This window comes from Salvelinus fontinalis, chromosome 3 (assembly GCF_029448725.1).
Source record: "Salvelinus fontinalis isolate EN_2023a chromosome 3, ASM2944872v1, whole genome shotgun sequence".
Lineage (NCBI taxonomy): Eukaryota > Metazoa > Chordata > Actinopteri > Salmoniformes > Salmonidae > Salvelinus > Salvelinus fontinalis.
Genome location: NC_074667.1, coordinates 56962450 through 56981504, shown reverse-complemented (window position 1 = coordinate 56981504; position 19055 = coordinate 56962450). Strand labels below are relative to the sequence as shown.

The 19055-nt window shown below is 41.7% G+C and overlaps 1 protein-coding gene across 3 annotated transcripts in view; it reads right to left on the bottom strand.

Annotated features, from left to right (window-relative positions):
- The window catches only part of LOC129851167 (kazrin-like), a 443431-nt gene extending 424822 nt beyond the window's left edge, over window positions 1-18609 (bottom strand). For 2 of the 3 annotated variants that reach the window (XM_055917514.1, XM_055917519.1), the window contains exon 1: window positions 17898-18607. In XM_055917514.1, the coding sequence (XP_055773489.1) occupies window positions 17898-18264 (367 nt within the window). In that variant the 5' untranslated portion in view covers window positions 18265-18607. Of the gene's footprint in view, window positions 1-17897 lie in introns of all 3 variants that reach the window. The other variant, XM_055917515.1, reaches the window with a different exon arrangement.
- Between the last annotated feature and the right edge of the window lie 446 nt (window positions 18610-19055).

Here is a 19055-nt window from a genome sequence, read left to right as displayed (position 1 = left end):
CTCGAAGTGTGGTTAGAAGGTATTTAGCTGGTCTGGTAGGCTCGCATCACTGGACAGCTCGTGGCTGGGTTTCCTTTTGTCTGTGATAGTTTGCAAGCCCTGCCACATCCGACGAGTGTCAGGGCTGGTGTAGTAGGATTCGATCTTGGTCCTGTATTGACACTTTGTCTGTTTGATGGTTCGTCGTAGGGAGTTCAAATTAGTGTCTCCCGCTCATTGAAAGCGGCAGCTCTAACCTCTAGCTCAGTGCGGATGTTGCCTGTAATCCACGGTTTCTGGTTGGGATATGTACGTACTGTCATTATGTGGACGATGTCGTCAATGCACTTAATAATGAAGCCGGTGACTGATTTGGTAAACTCTTCAATGCCATCGGGTGAATCCAGTCTGTGCTAGCAAAACAGTCTTGTAGCTTAGCATCCGCTTCATCGGACCACTTTTGTATTGAGTGCGTCACTGGTGTTTCCTATTTGAATTTTAGTTTGTAAGCAGGAATCAAGAGGATAGAGTTATGGTCAGATTTGCCAAATGGAAGGCGAGGGAGAGCTTTGTATGCACCTTTGTATGTGGTGTAAAGATGATCTAGAGTTTTTTGCCTCTAGTTGCACAGGTGACATACTGGTAGAAATGAGGTAAATTGGATTTCAGTTTTCCCGCATTAAAGTCACCGGCCAATAGGAGCGCCACCTCTGGGTGAGCATTTTCTTGTTTACTTATGGCCCTTTACAGGCCCTATGTAAATGTACTCTCGCTCAGTGAGCCCTCTCCCCAAAATAAGATTAGTAAATGCACCAACATCATCCTTACTCAAACACACACACCATTTCAAACCTGCTTAAAACACCTGCTCTGCCTCTCTCAGGTCAATAAACGCTGTGGCGCTGCCTGGAGAGATTAGATGTTTTATTTAGGGTAGATGTAGTAGCCGTGTACAGTCAAACTCTTAAGGTCTGAGCTCCAACAGTGCAGGTGTGAATAAAACAATAAAACAAAAATAATCATAATAATCATATATAGATGTTTACAACTGTGAGTCTTGGAGGTGTGAATGCAGTAGCAGCAGCAGTAGAACCAGCCTGGCAGCATAGAGCTAAGCTAAGCCTCATCATCCTCTCGATGTGTTTCTTTGTTTCTGCGTCATTGAACCTGAGGCTTCCTTTGTCTGCTGACTCCACACATCTGTCGTCTCTACCTCCCTACCCAGTACCCAGCGCCGCTGGCCTCCTTTCCCCTCAGTCTGGAATATAAACCTCTTAGTTACACTGTTGAGTCCTCCACTGCAGATATGCTGAGGCTGAGCTGCTTGCCAAGCCCTCAGTGTTCCTCTAACAAACGACAGAGCTACAAACTGGGAAGAGAGGGGAGGATGGAAAACAAGCTAAAGACAAAACAATTTAGTCTACATCTGTAATAAAGAACAAATTATTATCCACACACAAAGCCACAATAAAAAACTAAACCATTGCACCAGAGCATGGAACCAATAGTACAAACACCCATACTGTAGGACAATACCTTTATAGTACAGAGCTCATAACACACGAGTGCTTGCTCTTAAATCCAATATTTATAGCAAACAAGCCCATTGCATGTAGAAGGTTACACACTCCATAGCAAAACCCCTATAGCACATCACCCATAGCACTGGCACCTATAGAGCAGAGGCCATAGAGCACACAAGACATTATTGATCTATATGAATTAGTGCACCCATAGTTAGGCTATAGTGCATGTGCTCCTGTTGTGATGAAATATATAGCCTTCACACACAGGGCTCCAGTGGCTAGCTCTTTAACATGCAGGGCACACGCCACACACATGGGAGTGAATGGGAGTGAATGGGAGTGAATGGGAGTGAATGGGAGTGAAGGGGAGTGAAGGGGAGTGAATGGGAGTGCACAGAGCAGAGTGTGCATGTTTGTAACAATTGAAGTAGGTAATGATAGTTTAACTGGACCGCCTCAATGCATATTGGATTCAGAAGACATTTCAAATAGGATTATATTTATTTTGCTGTGGCAATGGCAGACCATTCTTCACCACTAAAAATTGTTATTTCTTACAAAAGGAAAAGCTTGTAAACCTGTGGTTACTAAAGGTTAACTCTAAATGTAACCCTTGGCAACATGACTTTTAATTATCTTGTATGAAGGCTCAGTGGAGTTTTCATTAACATTGCATCTGTGAGCAGAGTTATAGTATAATGAAAAAGTTTCTCCTGCTGTTTCTATTTTCAGTAAAACAACATCAGCCTTTATCCTGAGGTAGACTTTCAATTAGCACATACTGTTGCATCCCAAACATTCAATGAAACGCTTAAAAGCCTCAACCAGGGTGAAGTGTGAGCTAATAGAAATGTATCAGTGCACCACTTACAGTAAGCTTGCCAAAATAATTCCGCAACAGAACGTGAAGCTAAGAGTTTGTCAGGAAGCAGAACTTTTTAATGGTGTATATAATTGCGACTAGGCTACGGTCTGTAATTTTTGCCTCAATGTGTTTCATGATGTGACAATGTGTGTGCAATAATGTGCCCAATTGTTTGATTTAGTGCATTATTAATGTTTACGTATATTAGTGATAATATATCTCTAGGAGCTGATCCGAGAGCAGTGCTGCTTTTCTTTCGATCCTATCAGTATCGACACATGGTCTAAGAGGCACTTACCAAATGTTCTCTCTACGTGCTTGTTTGGAAGCACTCTTAAAAAGTTGGCTCCTAAATAACGATGCATCTGGTACGATCATAGTAATGCTTAAGTTATTTCGCAACTGGAAAACGAGGCCCAGATCTTAAGACAGCTTGAGCATCGGAGTATGAAAGCAACTCTCTCGTAACAAGCCACTCTTCCTGAGTACAACCACTGTGATAACATACTGTAGACAGCATAATAAATTTTTATCACAAAAGAAAAGGGAATTACCCGTTACTATCTGCAGAAATGCAGGAAGGTGTGAAATTGAGGCTGTGTGTGTGTGTGTGTGTGTGTGTGTGTGTGTGTGTGTGTGTGTGTGTGTGTGTGTGTGTGTGTGTGTGTGTGTGTGTGTGTGTGTGTGTGTGTGTGTGTGTGTGTGTGTGTGTGTGTGTGTGTGTGTGTGTGTGTGTGTGTGTGTGTGTGTGTGTGTGTGTGTGTGTGTGTGTGTGTGTGTGTGTGTGTGCTTCTGAGTAAAAGAGAGAGAAACAAAAGAGATACAGAGTTCTGAAGAAGCCCAAAGGTAAATCAGTATGGAAGAGAGATACGATACTGCAATGTGTGAAATTATGAGCAACACAGGCATCTCTACACATCAAAAGCTTGGGGAGCATGGTTTCAACCTTACAATCAAAATCTGTCACTGGGTCTGTACTCCATAAAGGACTACTGTCCTCTGGCATCAGCCGGTGTCTGTCTGTCTGCTCCATCTCAATGATGACATGTGTATATGAGTATCTGGTATTTAAAATACTTTTTTTCTGTGTATTTTAGTATTTTCAAATACACAGCCCAAAAACAACTACTTTTATTTAAGTATTTGAATGGATATTTGTAAAAACCAAATAGTCAACTCAATTGTATTTGAGAGTAGTTTAAAATACTATTTTCAAATACCTATGTTAAATGCATGGGATTGTATTTGAGTCAGTGTATTGTAATATGTTCAGTTACTTTCCAAGTGTATTTTCAGATACCTTAAAATGTTAAATTACTTTTTTTAGCGTAGACACAGCACTAGCAGAACCAGAACCTTTAGCAAATACTGTAAGTCGTTAATTTCAGACATTTAGCAGCGTCGGACTCAAAAATCATTTTTTTGGTCTCTAACTTTTTCGGCACCAACTTTCTGTTTTTTATGATCCATGATCTTATGTTCTGACTGAGTGACTGACAAAGAGAGCAGGTCTCACTCTCTTTGATGATGCGCGTTTTACTTTGAATGTGAATTTACGCTACCTCAGCCAATCAGAAAACTTTTCAAATAAAATATGCATGACTAGTTAGTTTGAATGTATGTGAAAGTTATTGAGATATTTGAAAGAGTATTTGAGCCCAGATCTGTCAGTCACTAGTCATGCAGACAGATGCATACATAGTGTCTTCAAAAAGTATTCACACCCCTTTACTTGTATTTATTTGTTTTATAGCCGGATTTTAATATGGGTTACATTTGGCTTTTTTTGTCACTGGCCTGCACACAATACCCCATCATGTCAAAGTGGATTTTTTTGTTGTGGATTATTTTACAAATTAATAAAAAATGAAAAGCTGAAATGTCTTGAGTCAATAAATATTCAACCCCTTTGTTATGGCAAGCCTAAATAAGTTCAGGAGTAAAGATCTTTCACATAAGTTGCATGGACACACTCTTTGTGCAATACTAGTGTTTAACGTGATTTTTGAATGACTACCTCATCTCTGTACCCCACACATATTATTATCTGCATGGTCCTTCAGTCGAGCAGTGAATTTCAAACACAAAGACTACAGGGGTTTTCCAATGCCTAGCAAAGAAGGGCACCTATTGGTAGATGGGTCAACATTTAAAAAAGCAGACACTGAATATCCCTTTCAGCATGGTGAAGTTAATAATTACACTTTAGATGGTGTATCAATACACCCGGCCAATAGAAAGATACAGGCCTCCTTCCTGACTCAGTTGCTGTAGAGGAAGGAAACCACTCAGGGATTTCACGAGGCCAATGGTGACTTTAAAACAGTTACAGAGTTTAATGACTGTGATAGGAAAAAACAGAGGATGGATCAACAACATTGTAGTTACTCCACAATACTAACCTAATTGACAGAGGGAAAATGTATAGAATAGAACTATTCCAAAACATGCATCCTGTTTGCAACATGGCACTAAAGTAATACTGCAACAAAAATGTGGCAAAGCAATTAACTTTCTGTCCTGAATACAAAGTGTAATGTTTGGGGCAAATCCAACACAACACATTACTAAGTACCACTCTCCATATTTTCAAGCATAGTGGTGGCTGCATCATGTTATGTGTATGCTTGTAATCATTAAGGACTAGGGATTTTTTAAATTTAATTTTCGATAATTTAGCAAAAATGTCAAAATACATGTTTTCCCTTTGTCATTATCAGGTATTGTGTGTAGATGGGTGATATATATATATATATATTTATATATTTGTAATCCATTTTGAATTCAGGCTGTAACACAACAAAATGTGGAATAAGTCAAGGGGTATGAATACTTTCTGAAGGCAATTTACATAAATACACAGTATTGACTACCCTGAGTCAGTAAAGGTTCACACACATACGTACGCACAAGTGCACGCACAAACACAGTCCCAGGCACAGTCCCACAGACCCAGTTCTTACACAGTGACCATTAGAGACATGAGGCCTGCCCGTCTCTGCAGTCAAATGCACTAATGTAGTGCTGAAATCCAATATGGGAGATGAGACCACAGAGAGAGAGAGAGAGAGGTCTAAATTAAGACTGTATGGCCTCTGATGGAGTGATTACCAGCATCACTGGAGATATCCAGCAACCACGGTCAATAAGGACCTCTAATCTAATAGAGATATGAAAACCACTGTGACTGAGCCATTCAACATAAGCCTAATAAAGCACTGTGACTGGCTTTTTATTAGGAACTAAGGATAATGCCAACAATATCAATCGTTTCTGACTGTGACTCTAATGGGAAGATGACAGTAATGTTTTAGTGGTCAGTCTGGGCACACAGAGAGAGGGTTGGAATATTGGCCTTGCGCCAACCTCCTGACCTCATCCTCCTCTCTCTCTCTCTCTCCCCCTCTCTCTCTCTCCCTCAGAGGGGATGAGGACATTATGAAGAGTTATAGGCTCGATAGACTTTAATCTGCTGATAACCTTGTTTTCCCTCTGTCCTCTCATCACTGGAACCCAGTGGAGCAGAAAGGTGACTGGAACTTCTCCGTAGGACATTACAGTACAGTACAGGGGCATTTAGCCAGAGCAGACCCCAACTCTATGGCATCAATTTGAGCGATGGCACGCAATAAAGGCAATCTCCCAACTTTATAGGCCCTTGTGAAATGTGTTTGCGCCACCAGCGTTTTTTTGGAGGAACAAAGTGGGACAAAACATTGCCCAAAACTTAAGATGAAAACAGGCGGAACTGGGACTGTTCATACAGAATAAAGAAAATTGCAAAATGTTTAATAATTCAAATATATATTTTTTTGTTTTCAGATACAGGGCTTGGCACTAGCTTTAGGCAAGATTAAACTCTGGTCCCACATAAAACAATGCTGTCAGGATTGGAGATCTGTGTGATCTTAGTTGGTACAAACTGTTCATGTAAAGGACAGTTCAAAATTTACTGGGGTGGGGGGGTCCAAAATAGGGGAGTGTTGTCTAATGTATTTTTTGCTTTGGGGAGGGCTGTGTGTTTTTTTTATTGGGCACAGGGGAGGGTAGCGCGTTTTTTCACTGGTTTACATGAGCTCTTTTGCAGCTTTTACTATATAATTTCTTCCATCCTCGCCAGATTTCCACATCTGCTTGCATGTACCTCCCATATATCAAGGTGTTTTTGTATTTCCCTTATGCACTATGCTTTTCCACTCGCTAACTTTTACTATACCACAGGTCAATATCGACTACTAGTCTAACTGTCTATCATGCCCTCTATCCACCATTCATGTGGATAATTTCTACAGATCTGCAATAGGCTAACTAGCACTTATACCACACATAAAAGCATTCAAAGCTGCATCAATTTTCAACATGAGTCCACAAGACCGAATAGGAATAGCTCATAGGCAGTGAAGATGCCACTGTATCTGCAAGCTGTGGGCTAGAGCGCAGGTGCCAATACCAGAGTGGGACATTCGCTATACCTACGCAACATTTTTAGTGGCAAAACAATCAGTAGGCCTAGAGTTTAAAATGCCATGGAAACTCATTTAACTTGTATTATTTATTCGGCACATAGGAAATTAACTGCAAAAGTTATTTTGATGTGCACCACGTATAGTTGAAGTCAAAAGTTTACATACACCTTAGCCAAATACATTTAAACTCAGTTTTCACAATTCCTGACATTTAATCCTAGTAAAAATTCCCTGTCTTAGGTCAGTTAGGATCACCACTTTATTTTAAGAATGTGAAAAGAATAATAGCAGAGCGAGTTATTTATTTCAGCTTTTATTTCTTTCATCACATTCCCAGTGGGTCAGAAGTTTACATACACTCAATTAGTATTTGGTAGCATTGCCTTTTAATTGTTTAACTTGGGACAAACATTTCAGGTAGCCTTCCACAAGCTTCCCACAATAAGTTGGGTGAAATTTGACCCATTCCTCCTGACAGAGCTGGTGTAACTGAGTTAGGTTTGTAGGTCTCCTTGCTCGCACACGATTTTTCAGTTCTGCCCACAAATGTTCTATAGGATTGAGGTCAGGGCTTTGTGAAGGCCGCTCCAATACCTTGACTTTGTTGTCCTTAAGCCATTTTGCCACAACTTTGGAAGTGTGCTTGGGGTCATTGTCCATTTGGAAGACCCATTTGCGACCAAGCTTTAACTTCCCGACTGATGTCTTGAGATGTTGCTTCAATATATCTACATAATTTATCTTCCTCATGATGAGATCTATTTTGTGAAGTGCACCAGTCCCTCCTGCAGCAAAGCACCCCCACAACATGATGCTGCCATCCCCGTGCTTCACGGTTGGGATGGTGTTCTTCAGCTTGCAAGCTTCCCCCTTTATCCTCCAAACATAATGGTCATTATGGCCAAACAGTTCTATTTTTGTTTCGTCAGACCGCAGGACATTTCTCCAAAAAGTACAATCTTTGTCCCCATGTGCACTTGCAAACAGTAGTCTGGCTTTTTTTATGGAGGTTTTGGAGCAGTGGCTTCTTTCTTAATGAGCGGCCTTTCAGGTTATGTTGATATAGGACTTGTTTTACTGTGGATATAGATACTTTTGTACCCGTTTCCTCCAGCATCTTCACAAGTTCTTTGCTGTTGTTCTGTGATTGATTTGCACCATTCGCACCAAAGTACGTTCCTCTCTAGGAGACAGAACACATCTCCTTCCTGAGCGGTATGATGGCTGCGTGGTCCCATGGTGTTTATACTTGCGTACTATTGTTTGTACAGATGAATGTGGTACCTTAAGGTGTTTGGAAATTGCTCCCAAGAATGAACCAGACTTGTGGAGGTCCATAATTGTTTTTCTGAGGTCTTGGCTGATTTCTTTTGATGTTCCCATGATGTCAAGCAAATAGGCACTGAGTTTGAATGTAGGCCTTGAAATACATCCACGGGTACACCTCCAATTGACTCAAATGATGTCAATTAGCCTATCAGAATCTTCTAAAGCTATGACATCATTTTCTGACATTTTCCAAGCTATTTAAAGGCACAGTCAACTTAGTGTATGTAAACTTCTGACCCATTGGAATTGTGATACAGTAAATTATTAGTGAAATAATCTGTCTGTAAGCAATTGTTGGAAAAATGACTTGTGTTACGCACAAAGTAGATGTCCTAACCGACTTGCCAAAACTATAGATCGTTAACAAGAAATTTATGGAGTGGTTGAAAAACGAGTTTTAATGACTCCAACCTAAGTGTATGTAAACTTCCAACTTCAACTGTATTTACGCACAGACTTTTATCTGCAACAAGTCAATGTGATGGAAGCACAAATCTGACGGGAAAATCTGCATATTGTTTGTATGCCGATTTTAGAATATTCACAAGAAAATCGGTCGCCAATTGGACGGAAACATAGCTATAGACACCTTAAATACTCTGGCAAGTGTGCTAGTCCAGTGTCACTATGATTATGCCTGCACATCATGGCATGGGCAGATTGGCCGTCTGGCTATTCTGGCAAATGCCGGACCATGTTTCCTTAGGGTGGGCTGGTCAAAAAAAATATTTTAAAATAAATACAACGTCTGTTGTTATAATAATCTATTTTGAACATTTGGCTGACCAGTGGGAATCGGTCAGCCCATCTACCAAGATGGGCTGCCCAGTTTTCTGATTGGCTGAGGTAGCGTAAATTCACATTCAAAGTAAAACGCGCATCATCAAAGAGAGTGAGACCCGCTCTCTTTGTCAGTCACTCAGTCAGAACATAAGATCATGGATCATAAAAAACAGAAAGTTGGTGCCGAAAAAGTTAGAGACCAAAAAAAGGATTCTTGAGTCCGACGCTGCTAAATGTCTGAAATTAACGACTTACAGTATTTGCTAAAGGTTCTGGTTCTGCTAGTGCTGTGTGTACGCTGAGAAAAAAGACTGAGGCCCAGTTATAGTCGTGAGTTGTATCTCCAGACTCCATTGTTGTTTTTACATGCAATATCTGTTTAAAAATAAGATGGTTAAAAATAGGTGTTTAAAAAGGAGGCAGGCCATGTTTTGCCAGTCACTAGTACAGTAAAGGTTGAGAGACCCTGTACTGTAGTGTACTGCTTATCTTATGTGTCAGTAGCACTACCGCCTGTGTGTATGTAAGTAGCGAGTGGTGTGATGTGGCCTGGTGTGGGTAAAATGCCAGGGCTGAATTTTTGTCCCAGTCCGCCCATGCATCATGGTTCACCAGCAGTCCCACACATACAAAGAATAAGTTACAGACCAGCCAAAACAAGCGTCTAGGAATTGCACTTAAACTCTCCCCTCCTATTCATCTGGAGGTTGAGCATTTTGAGCAGCTAGGCTTGCTATCTGTGGAGAAAAAGAGTAGTATTAATTAAACTTGGTCTGAATTATCACGGACTCAGCCCCCAGGTACCTATCCAACTATTTTTCATTTGTTAGAGACGTCCACCAGCATAATACCAAAGCAAGAGATTTTCACTGTTTTAAATATGAGTCTATCTGATAAGAAGATATACCGGCTCTGTTGAGTGGAACAAACTACCACAGCAAGTCAAAGCCATACCAACCATAACCTCTTTTAAAAATAATGTCAAAAGCTGGCTAATGTGTGAACATTTTGATGTCTATAACTATGTAATTGTATAAGTATTTATGTTAAAAAAAAGAGATGTCACTGGTGTAGAGAGGAGTAAGCAGGAGGCAGTCGCAGGTTTAGAACGACTGGATTTATTTAAGCACCATAGATCAAAGCGGGACGAAACCCAAACGCTGTTGTGCTCAAAATACATCTTCATAAACAAACAGGCACAGGGCAAACCCAAAGTACAAAATATAAAGTAATCAGGGAATAGTAGGCAAGATTCCTCTCAGGAAAACAAGTAACATTTACAATGACCGACAAAAACAAATGACAGAGGGAGTATATATACAGTGATAGAGTGGGGATTGGAACCAGGTGTGTGTAATGATGACGAGAGTCTGGGGTTGATGAGTGAAGGGCGTTTGCCAGAAGTAGGTTCGGCAGCACCTAGAAGGCCGGCGACGCCGAACTCCTGAGCTGGACAGCCAAAGCGACGACTGGTGTGACAATAGGGACCATAATGGAATAAGTCAGACTTTACTGTGCAATCCCGGTCGCTTTTAAAAATCTTTGTACTGTGCATTCGGAAAGTATTCAGACCCCTTGACTTTTTTTCACATTTTGTTACTTTTCAGCCTTATTCTAAAATGGATTAAATCGTTTTTTCCCCCACATCAATCTAAACACCTACCCCATAATGACAAAGGAAATGAACTAAGGATAGGAACTAAGGATATTGCCAACAATATCAATCGTTTCTGACTGTGACTCTAATGGGAAGATGACAGTAATGTTTTAGTGGTCAGTGTGGGCACACAGAGAGAGGGTTGGAATATTGGCCATGATATTTTTTTTACTGAAATATCACATTTACAGAAGTATTCAGACCTTTTACTCAGCACTTTTTTGAAGCACCTTTGGCAGTGAATACAGCCTCGAGTCGGCTTGGGTACGACGCTACAAGCTTGATACACCTGTACTTGGGGAGTTTCTCTCATTCTTCTCTGCAGATCCTCTCAAGCTCTGTCAGGTTGGATGGGGAGCGTCGCTATTTTCAGGTCTCTCCAGAGATGTTAGATTGGGTTCAAGTCCGGGCTCTGGCTGGGCCCCTCAAGGACATTCAGAGACTTGTCTTGATGCCACTCCTGCTTTGTCTTGGCTGTGTGATTAGGGTCGTCGTCTTGTTGGAAGGGGAACCTTCACCTCAGTCGGAGGATCTAAGCGCTCTGGAGGATTCTAAGCGCTCATCAAGGATCTCTCTGTACTTTTCTCCATTCAACTGGTCCTTGATCCTGACTAGTCTCCTAGTCCCGGGCGCTGAAAAACATCCCCACAGCATGATGCTGCCACCACCATGCCTCACCGTAGGGATGGTGTCAGGTTTCCTCCGGATGTGACGCTTGGCATTCAGGCCAAAGAGTTCAATCTTGGTTTCATCAGACCAGAGAATCTTGTTTCTCATGTTTTAAGAGTCTTTAGGTGGCTTTTGGCAAACTCCAAGCGGGCTGTCATGTGACATTTACTAAGAAGTGCCTCGACACATTCCTGTCTCGGAGCTCTATGGACAATTTCTTCGACCTCATGACTTGGTTTTTGCTCTGACATGCACTGTCAACAGTGGGAACTTATATAGACAGCGGTGTGCCTTTCCAAATCATGTCCAATCAATTGAATTTACCACAGGTAGACTCCAATCAAGTTGTAGAAACATCTCAAAGATGATCAATGGAAACAGGATACACCTTTACTCAATTTTTTTATTCTCATAGAAAAGGGTCTGAATACTTACGTAAATAAGGCATTTCTGTTTTTTATTTTTAATTACCAAAAATTTAAAAAAAAACTGTTTTCCCTTTGTCATTATAGGGTATTGTGTGTAGATTGACACCTGAAACCCCACCTCTTTAAGGAATACCTAGGATAGGATAAAGCAATCCTTCTGACACCCCCCCCCCCTTAAAAGATTTAGATGCACTATTGTAAAGTGGCTGTTCCACTGGATGTCATAAGGTGAATGCACCAATTTGTAAGTCGCTCTGGATAAGAGCGTCTGCTAAATGACTTAAATGTAAATGTAAATGTAGATTGATGAGGGGAAAAAATATTTAATCAATTTTAAAATTAGGCTGTAACGTAACAAAATGTGGAAAAAGTCAAGGGGTCTGAATACTTTCCAAATGCACTGTACTGTATGTAAATGTTTTTACTGACGTACAGTATAAAACCAATCAATTCCAACTGTGCAGCGGCCATTTGATGAATGGAAAGATCTGTTACAAAACACTAAAACGTTTAATGACATTCGGAGATTGTCAAGCCAAGCCTTCTATACGGGGTACAAGGTAGGGAGGGGTGTAATTGTCTGTTTGTAGATATTATTGACATATTTATTGTGGTGTTAAAAAACGTAAATTATGATATTGAAGCGCCTGAAGTCGGAATGCTTTGTTTATTGGTTGTGTGGATCATTGGCACAGAAACCTTTTGGCGGAAATGTTTTTGCATATTTTATATAATTATAAATATGGCATCAACATGCGAAATCAGATATTTCCCTAGTTGATCATTGCCTACAGACGGCTCTGATCATAGTGTTGGCCTAATGAAACAGGCAGGGAAAGTGAGCTCATTTGTGGTGGTGGGTGAACCGTCAACCATCTGGCCAAGGTCCTGCGTGGCATCGACTGTGCCACAAAAGCATGCTGAAGTGGCGAAGTCAAAGTTTATTAACACAGGGTTTCTACAGTTCTTAGTATGTGTGGTCATAAACATTATTTTGAGTTAATTCTATGAGTTGGAGGGTGTGCAGTCCCTATACATAATGACACTGACTGCAATGGTACAGCAACTCTTCCCATGTTGTTGAGGAGCAGAGAATCACATTGAAAGACAAACTTAGAAAATGGCATTGAAACATAAACCTATTATTGCTCCAATTCATTCAATATTGATAGGTGATGATAATGACGCTGGCTAAAACCTACACTACCTTTCAACAGTTTGGGGTCACTTAGAAATGTCCTTGTTTTCCATGAAAACATACATGAAATTAGTTGAAAAATGAATAGGAAATATAGTCAAGACGTTAACAAGGTTATAAATAATGATTTTTTATTTAAATTATAATTGTGTCCTTCAAACTTTGCTTTCGTCAAAGAATCCTCCATTTGCAGCAATTACAGCCTTGCAGACCTTTGGCATTCTAGTTGTCAATTTGTTGAGATAATCTGAAGAGATTTCACCCCATGCTTCCTGAAGCACCTAAAACAAGTTGGATTGGCTTGATAGGTACTTCTTACGTACCATACGGTCAAGCTGCTCCCACAACAGCTCAATAGGGTTGAGATCCGGTGACTGTGCTGGCCACTCCATTATAGACAGAATACCAGCTGACTTCTTCTTCCCTAAATAGTTATTGCATAGTTTGGAGCTGTGCTTTGGGTTTTTGTCCTGTTGTAGGAGGAAATTGGCTCCAATTAAGCTCTGTCCACAGATTGATAGCCTTCCTTCTTCACGATCCCTTTTGCCCTGTACAAATCTCTCAGTTTACCACCACCAAAGCACCCCCAGACCATCACATTGCTTCCACCATGCTTGACAGATGGTGTCAAACACTCCTCCAGCATCTTTTCATTTTTTCTGCGTCTCACGAATGTTCTTCTTTGTGATCCGAACAACTCAAACTTAGATTCGTCTGTCCATAGCACTTTTTTCCAATCTTCCTCTGTCCAGTGCCTGTGTTCTTTTGCCCATCTTAATCTTTTCTTTTTATTGGCCAGTCTGAGATATGGCTTTTTCTTTGCAACTCTGCCTAGAAGGCCAGCATCCCGGAGTTGCCTCTTCACTGTTGACGTTGAGACTGGTGTTTTGCGGGTACTATTTAATGAAGCTGCAGGTTGAGGACTTGTGAGGCGTCTGTTTCTCAAACTAGACACTCTAATGTACTTGTCCTCTTGCTCAGTTGTGCGCCGGGGCCTTCCACTGCTCTTTCTATTCTGGTTAGAGCCAGGTTGCACTGTTCTGCACACAGCGTTGTACCAGATCTATAGTTTCTTGGCAATTTCTTGCATGGAATAGCCTTTATTTCTCAGAACAAGATTAGACTGAAGAAAGTTATTTGTTTCTGTCCATTTTGAGCCTGTAATCGAACCCACAAATGCTGATGCTCCAGATACTCAACTAGTCTAAAGAAGGGACGTTTTATTGCTTCTTTAATCAGAACAGTTTTCAGCTATGCTAACATAATTGCAAAATGGTTTTCTAATGATCAATTATCCTTTTAAAATGATAAACTTGGATTAGCTAACACAATGTGCCTTTGGAACACAGGAGTGGTGGTTGCTGATAATGGGCCTCTGTACGCCTATGTAGAAATTCCTTTAGAAATCAGCTTTTTCCAGCTACAATAGTCATTTACAACATTAACAATATCTACACTGTATTTCTGATCAATTTTATGTTATTTTAATCGACAAAAAATTAGCTTTTCTTTCAAAAACAAGGACATTTCTAAGTGACCCCAAACTTTTGAACGGAAGTGTACAATCTTTTGTGACAACAACAAAAAGAGGTTCTGTCTTAGAATTTTTACCTGTTCAAAAACATTAAATATTAACAGCAACTTCACTGAATAGCTGATTTGCATACAGTAATTGCATTAGCTTAATAGGTTTGGTTAGGCAGAGTGGGCGTGATAGTACAAACCAAGCTACAGTACAGTCTGTGTGACTCAATCAACCCCTTCATTTGCGTAAGTGCAAAAGCACATTTCCATTTAGCATGGTACACACTGTACCTCGACTAGGCCTACTATTTTGAAAACATTTTTTAAGCCATCTTAAAGCTCAATTGTGTACTGAATGTTCCTCCACACTCAAAGAGAAAGATAAGTGTTAGGCATCAAATGTGACAGCATTTGAGATTAGCCACATACGGTAGCAGCGGTGTGTGTGAATAAATCAGGACTGTGTGTGTGTGTGTGTAAGAGAGATAAAGGCATGTCCTATATAATAAGGCCTAGCTCTGCTCTCCTAGATACAACAGAAGAGTCTCATCATCAGCAGCACTTCAAAACCCAGCACACACTTAGTGAAGAGGATTTGAGCCTCCTGAGATGCCCAGTCAGAGGCAGAATATTAATCAGGGCCCTGTCACCCCTCCGACAGTAATACGCTCCTGAATACCAAACACACTTAATGAGTCCACAGATACACTCAAACAAAGAGCATTATTTATATAAGGCTGCTCTTATGCAAAGAGAAGAGAGGAACAGAGAGAGACGCTCTCTCGGCAATAACAATGACAATACACCACCGGGCTGGATTAGCTCATTTATCTCATCAAATCACTGCACGGCCCAGCAGCGAGTCGGCTAAATAAAGCACAATAACAGAAGAGATAGCAGATCCACTAGACTGCACCGCACCACAGCTCATTACACCAGGCCAAGGAACATGTGTTAGTGAGTTATGTTCTCATTATCACAAACAACTCTCTGTTTGCGCATTATGCTTTAATAGCGTGTGTTCCCAATCTAATTGTTTTTTTAATACTGTGTGTCTCTGTTGAATTGTTGATAACACATTTCTGAATCTAGACTAGGGGTCTATCTGATTAGAAGATCCGGTGGAGCAGAAATCCTCTTGAACTATGAAGCAAGAACTTTAACTTCAGAAAGAAAGTGACAGTACCGTACAGGCCTCTGTCTTTTCTCTGACTGCTCTGGCACTGTTTAATCTGCCCAACGCCCTCCTCATTACCCAACATACATGTGTGAAGAGTCAGTCTGTATTAATGGTAGAGGGGTGCCATCAAAGGAAGTTCTCTTTGCAAGATGTTGGTTAGAGAGAGGGAGAGGGAGGGGTCCGCTCACCAACCAAGAATTCACAAAATGGGACAAACACCAAATTGAGACTGCATGCAGAATTCTGCAAAAAATATCCTCAGTGTACAACGTAAAACATCAAATAATGCATGCAGAGCAGAAGTAGGCCAATACCCGCTAATTATCAAAATCCAGAAAAGAGACGTTAAATTCCACAAACACCTAAAAGCAAGCGATTCCCAAACCTTCCATAACAAAGCCATCGCCTACAGAGAGATAAACCTGGAGAAGAGTCCCCTAAGCAAACAGACCCCACAGAGCCCCAAGACAGCAACACAATTAGACCCAACCAAATCATGAGAAAACAAAAAGATAATTACTTGACACATTGGAAAGAATTAACAAAAAAACAGAGCAAACTAGAATGCTATTTGGCCCTAAACAGAGAGTACACAGTGGCAGAATACCCGACCACTGTGACTGAACCCAAATTAAGGAAAGCTTTGACTATGTACAGACTCGGTGAGCATAGTCTTGCTATTGACAAAGGTCACCGTAGGCAGACCTGGCTCACACTGACCACAAAATTAGGTGGAAACTGAGCTGCACTTCCTAACTTCCTGCCAAATGTACTGTATGACCTATATTAGAGACACTCCCATATCTATTGGGTGAAATACCACAACATGCGATCACAGCAGCAAGATTTGTGACCTGTTGCCACAAGAAAAGGGCAACCAGTGAAGAAAAAACACCATTGTAAATACAGCCTATATTTATTTGCACATCGTTACAAGTCTGTATATAGACATAATATGTCTTTATTCTTTTGGAACATGTGTGAGTGTAATATTTACTGTTCCCTTTTTATTGTTTATTTCACTTTTGTTCATCAATTTCATTTCTTTGGCAATGTAAACATGCATTCCCCATGCCAATAAACCCCCTGAGAGAGAGAGAGAGAGAGATCCCAGATTAAGGCAGACCAGGCTGACACAAGCCAATCTCTGGTCGTCTCTCAAAGGAAATAATCTGCATTCAGGAGCTAGATGACCCTGAATATCAGCCAAACATGATTGATATGATCAAACAGTTGCAGAGTCCTTTCAACGCATGTGTTCATTTTACTGATAATGTAATGGGTTCAGCTCTCAGTAATTTAGACATCAGTCTGGGCAATATACATTTCCAACATTGTCTCTCATGGCCTGCTCCACTGCTGCCTTGCTATTGTAGTAAACTGTGTAAAGAAGAAAAAAATGCTGTCATGAAAGCAGGCAGTTTGACGAAGATGGAATTCCCAATGGTATTTTAACTTGTCAAACAAGGGAACAACATAGATTTCAGATGTTCTGTGAAAAGAACAGTGATATGTATCTGGGGTGGCAGGTAGCCTGGCCGATAGGAGCGTTGGGCCAGTAACCGAAAGGTGGCTGGATCGAGGTGACAAGGTAAAAAGCTGTTGTTCTGAGCAAGGCAGTTAACCCATTTTTCCCCAGGCGCTGATGACGTGGATGTCGATTTAAGGTAGCCCCCTGCACCTCTCTGGGGACGGGTTAAATGCGGAAGACACATTTCAGCTGTACAACTGACTAGGTATCCCCTTTTTCCCTGCGCTGTGGAGATTACCCTGTTGTGAGATTACAATGCTATGATGTCATGCCTCCCTCTCTATACTGAACACTGGATATGTAAACTCAGCCCTGCTAGTGCTACAACTCAGCACAGCAACAGATATTAACCATGAGTACCAGCAGCTACACAAACCGCATATTTCCTCATGGGCACAAAAACAAAACAAACAACATCCTGCAATGGTTTGTGCACCTTACACTTTACCTAAAGCCCCTGTACACAGACCTCTGCGAACTCCCTTAATATCAACCTACATAGAAACCACCCCTCTACTCCAAAGAGGCTGTAGAAGTGCAACAGCAATTCCATGAGATCTCAGCCTCGCTCTGTCTGAAACAGTCTCTGTTGCTTCCAAGCACCAGCTGAACTAAGGTTTCAGTGAGAGCCAGGAGATCTGTTGAAACTGACAGATAGAGCAGGCTTGTTAACGATCTGATCTGGGAGCGATCTCCAGCCAGCCGATGCGGGATAAAACACTGACATGTTTAATAACGGGGTAGGTTGGTTTGGTTACTCACTGGCCTGCATGAGCTGTCCCTGACGTCCGAACACCTGGGAAAAGGTGGCGGGGCTGCAGGTGAGGGTCTCCTCCATGGCTGTCCCACTGGTCCACTCTGCGTGCACTAGGGGAATGAAGGTCAGAAACACTGCGTCACGGCGAGGCAGAGAGAGAGTGAGAATGGAGAGAGAGACAGAACAAGAAACAGAGAGAGGAAGGCTTGTTGAGGGCTTCCCGAGTCCCAGGGGTGAGCTGTCCTGGAGTCTGGAGAGAGTGAGGTGACTGCCCTCCACTGGACCAGTCCTACTGCGAGTGCTGCTGTTGCTGCCAGAGAGAAACACAGCCCACTGCTCACACCCACACAAGCAGAGCTTCTCACTGCACATGTAATGAGGGGTGTGCCTGCCTGCCTGAGTGTGTGAGGAGCGCTTGCGTGGTAGAGTTCTGGACGTGCCTGTGTGTGTGTATGTTAGAGTGAGAGAGTGCAGGAGTGTTGGAGAAAGCAGCCCTGAGTGCAGCTGTTCCAGTAGTGCTGTGATCTTGCTCTGTGTCTCTGAGAGGCTGACAGCAGGTTCGGTAGCTGCAGGCTGAGAGAAGAGCGGAGCAGAGAGAGGCTAGTTGTCTCCAGCAGGTGAAAGTCACACTTCCCTCTCGCTCTCTTTCTCTTTCTCCCTGGGAGGAGGTAGTAGGCAGCAGCCTCTGGGAAAGGATGGTGGAAAAACAATTGTTGTTATCTGATCTGTTTTGCATGCCCCCGTTCTCTCCTCCCTTTGCCCACCCTCCCTTCCTCCTCCCCTCTCTATATCCCTAATAATCTCTTTATCTCGTTCCCTCTCTCCCTCTCCCTCTCCTCATGCAAACCACCTCTATCCATCTTAGCGCCTGAGCTGCTGCTGGGAAACGGATTTCTGCAACCCCAGCTCTTCATTTCTCTTTGGCGCTGGGAAAAGGGATGAGGGAGAAAGAAAGAGGTTGCGTAAAAGTCTGAATTCTATATTTGTTACCCGAGGCTTCGCTTTTCAAAAAGCACAACCAGAAACACTGAATATGAGGTGAAAAGGAGCACACACTGTAGCTTACTTGAACCCATTATTAATGTATTACACTATGTTACATGTAGTGTGGAAACAAACTGCTCCGCTGTTGCATTTGATGAGATGAGTGCCAATGATTATAA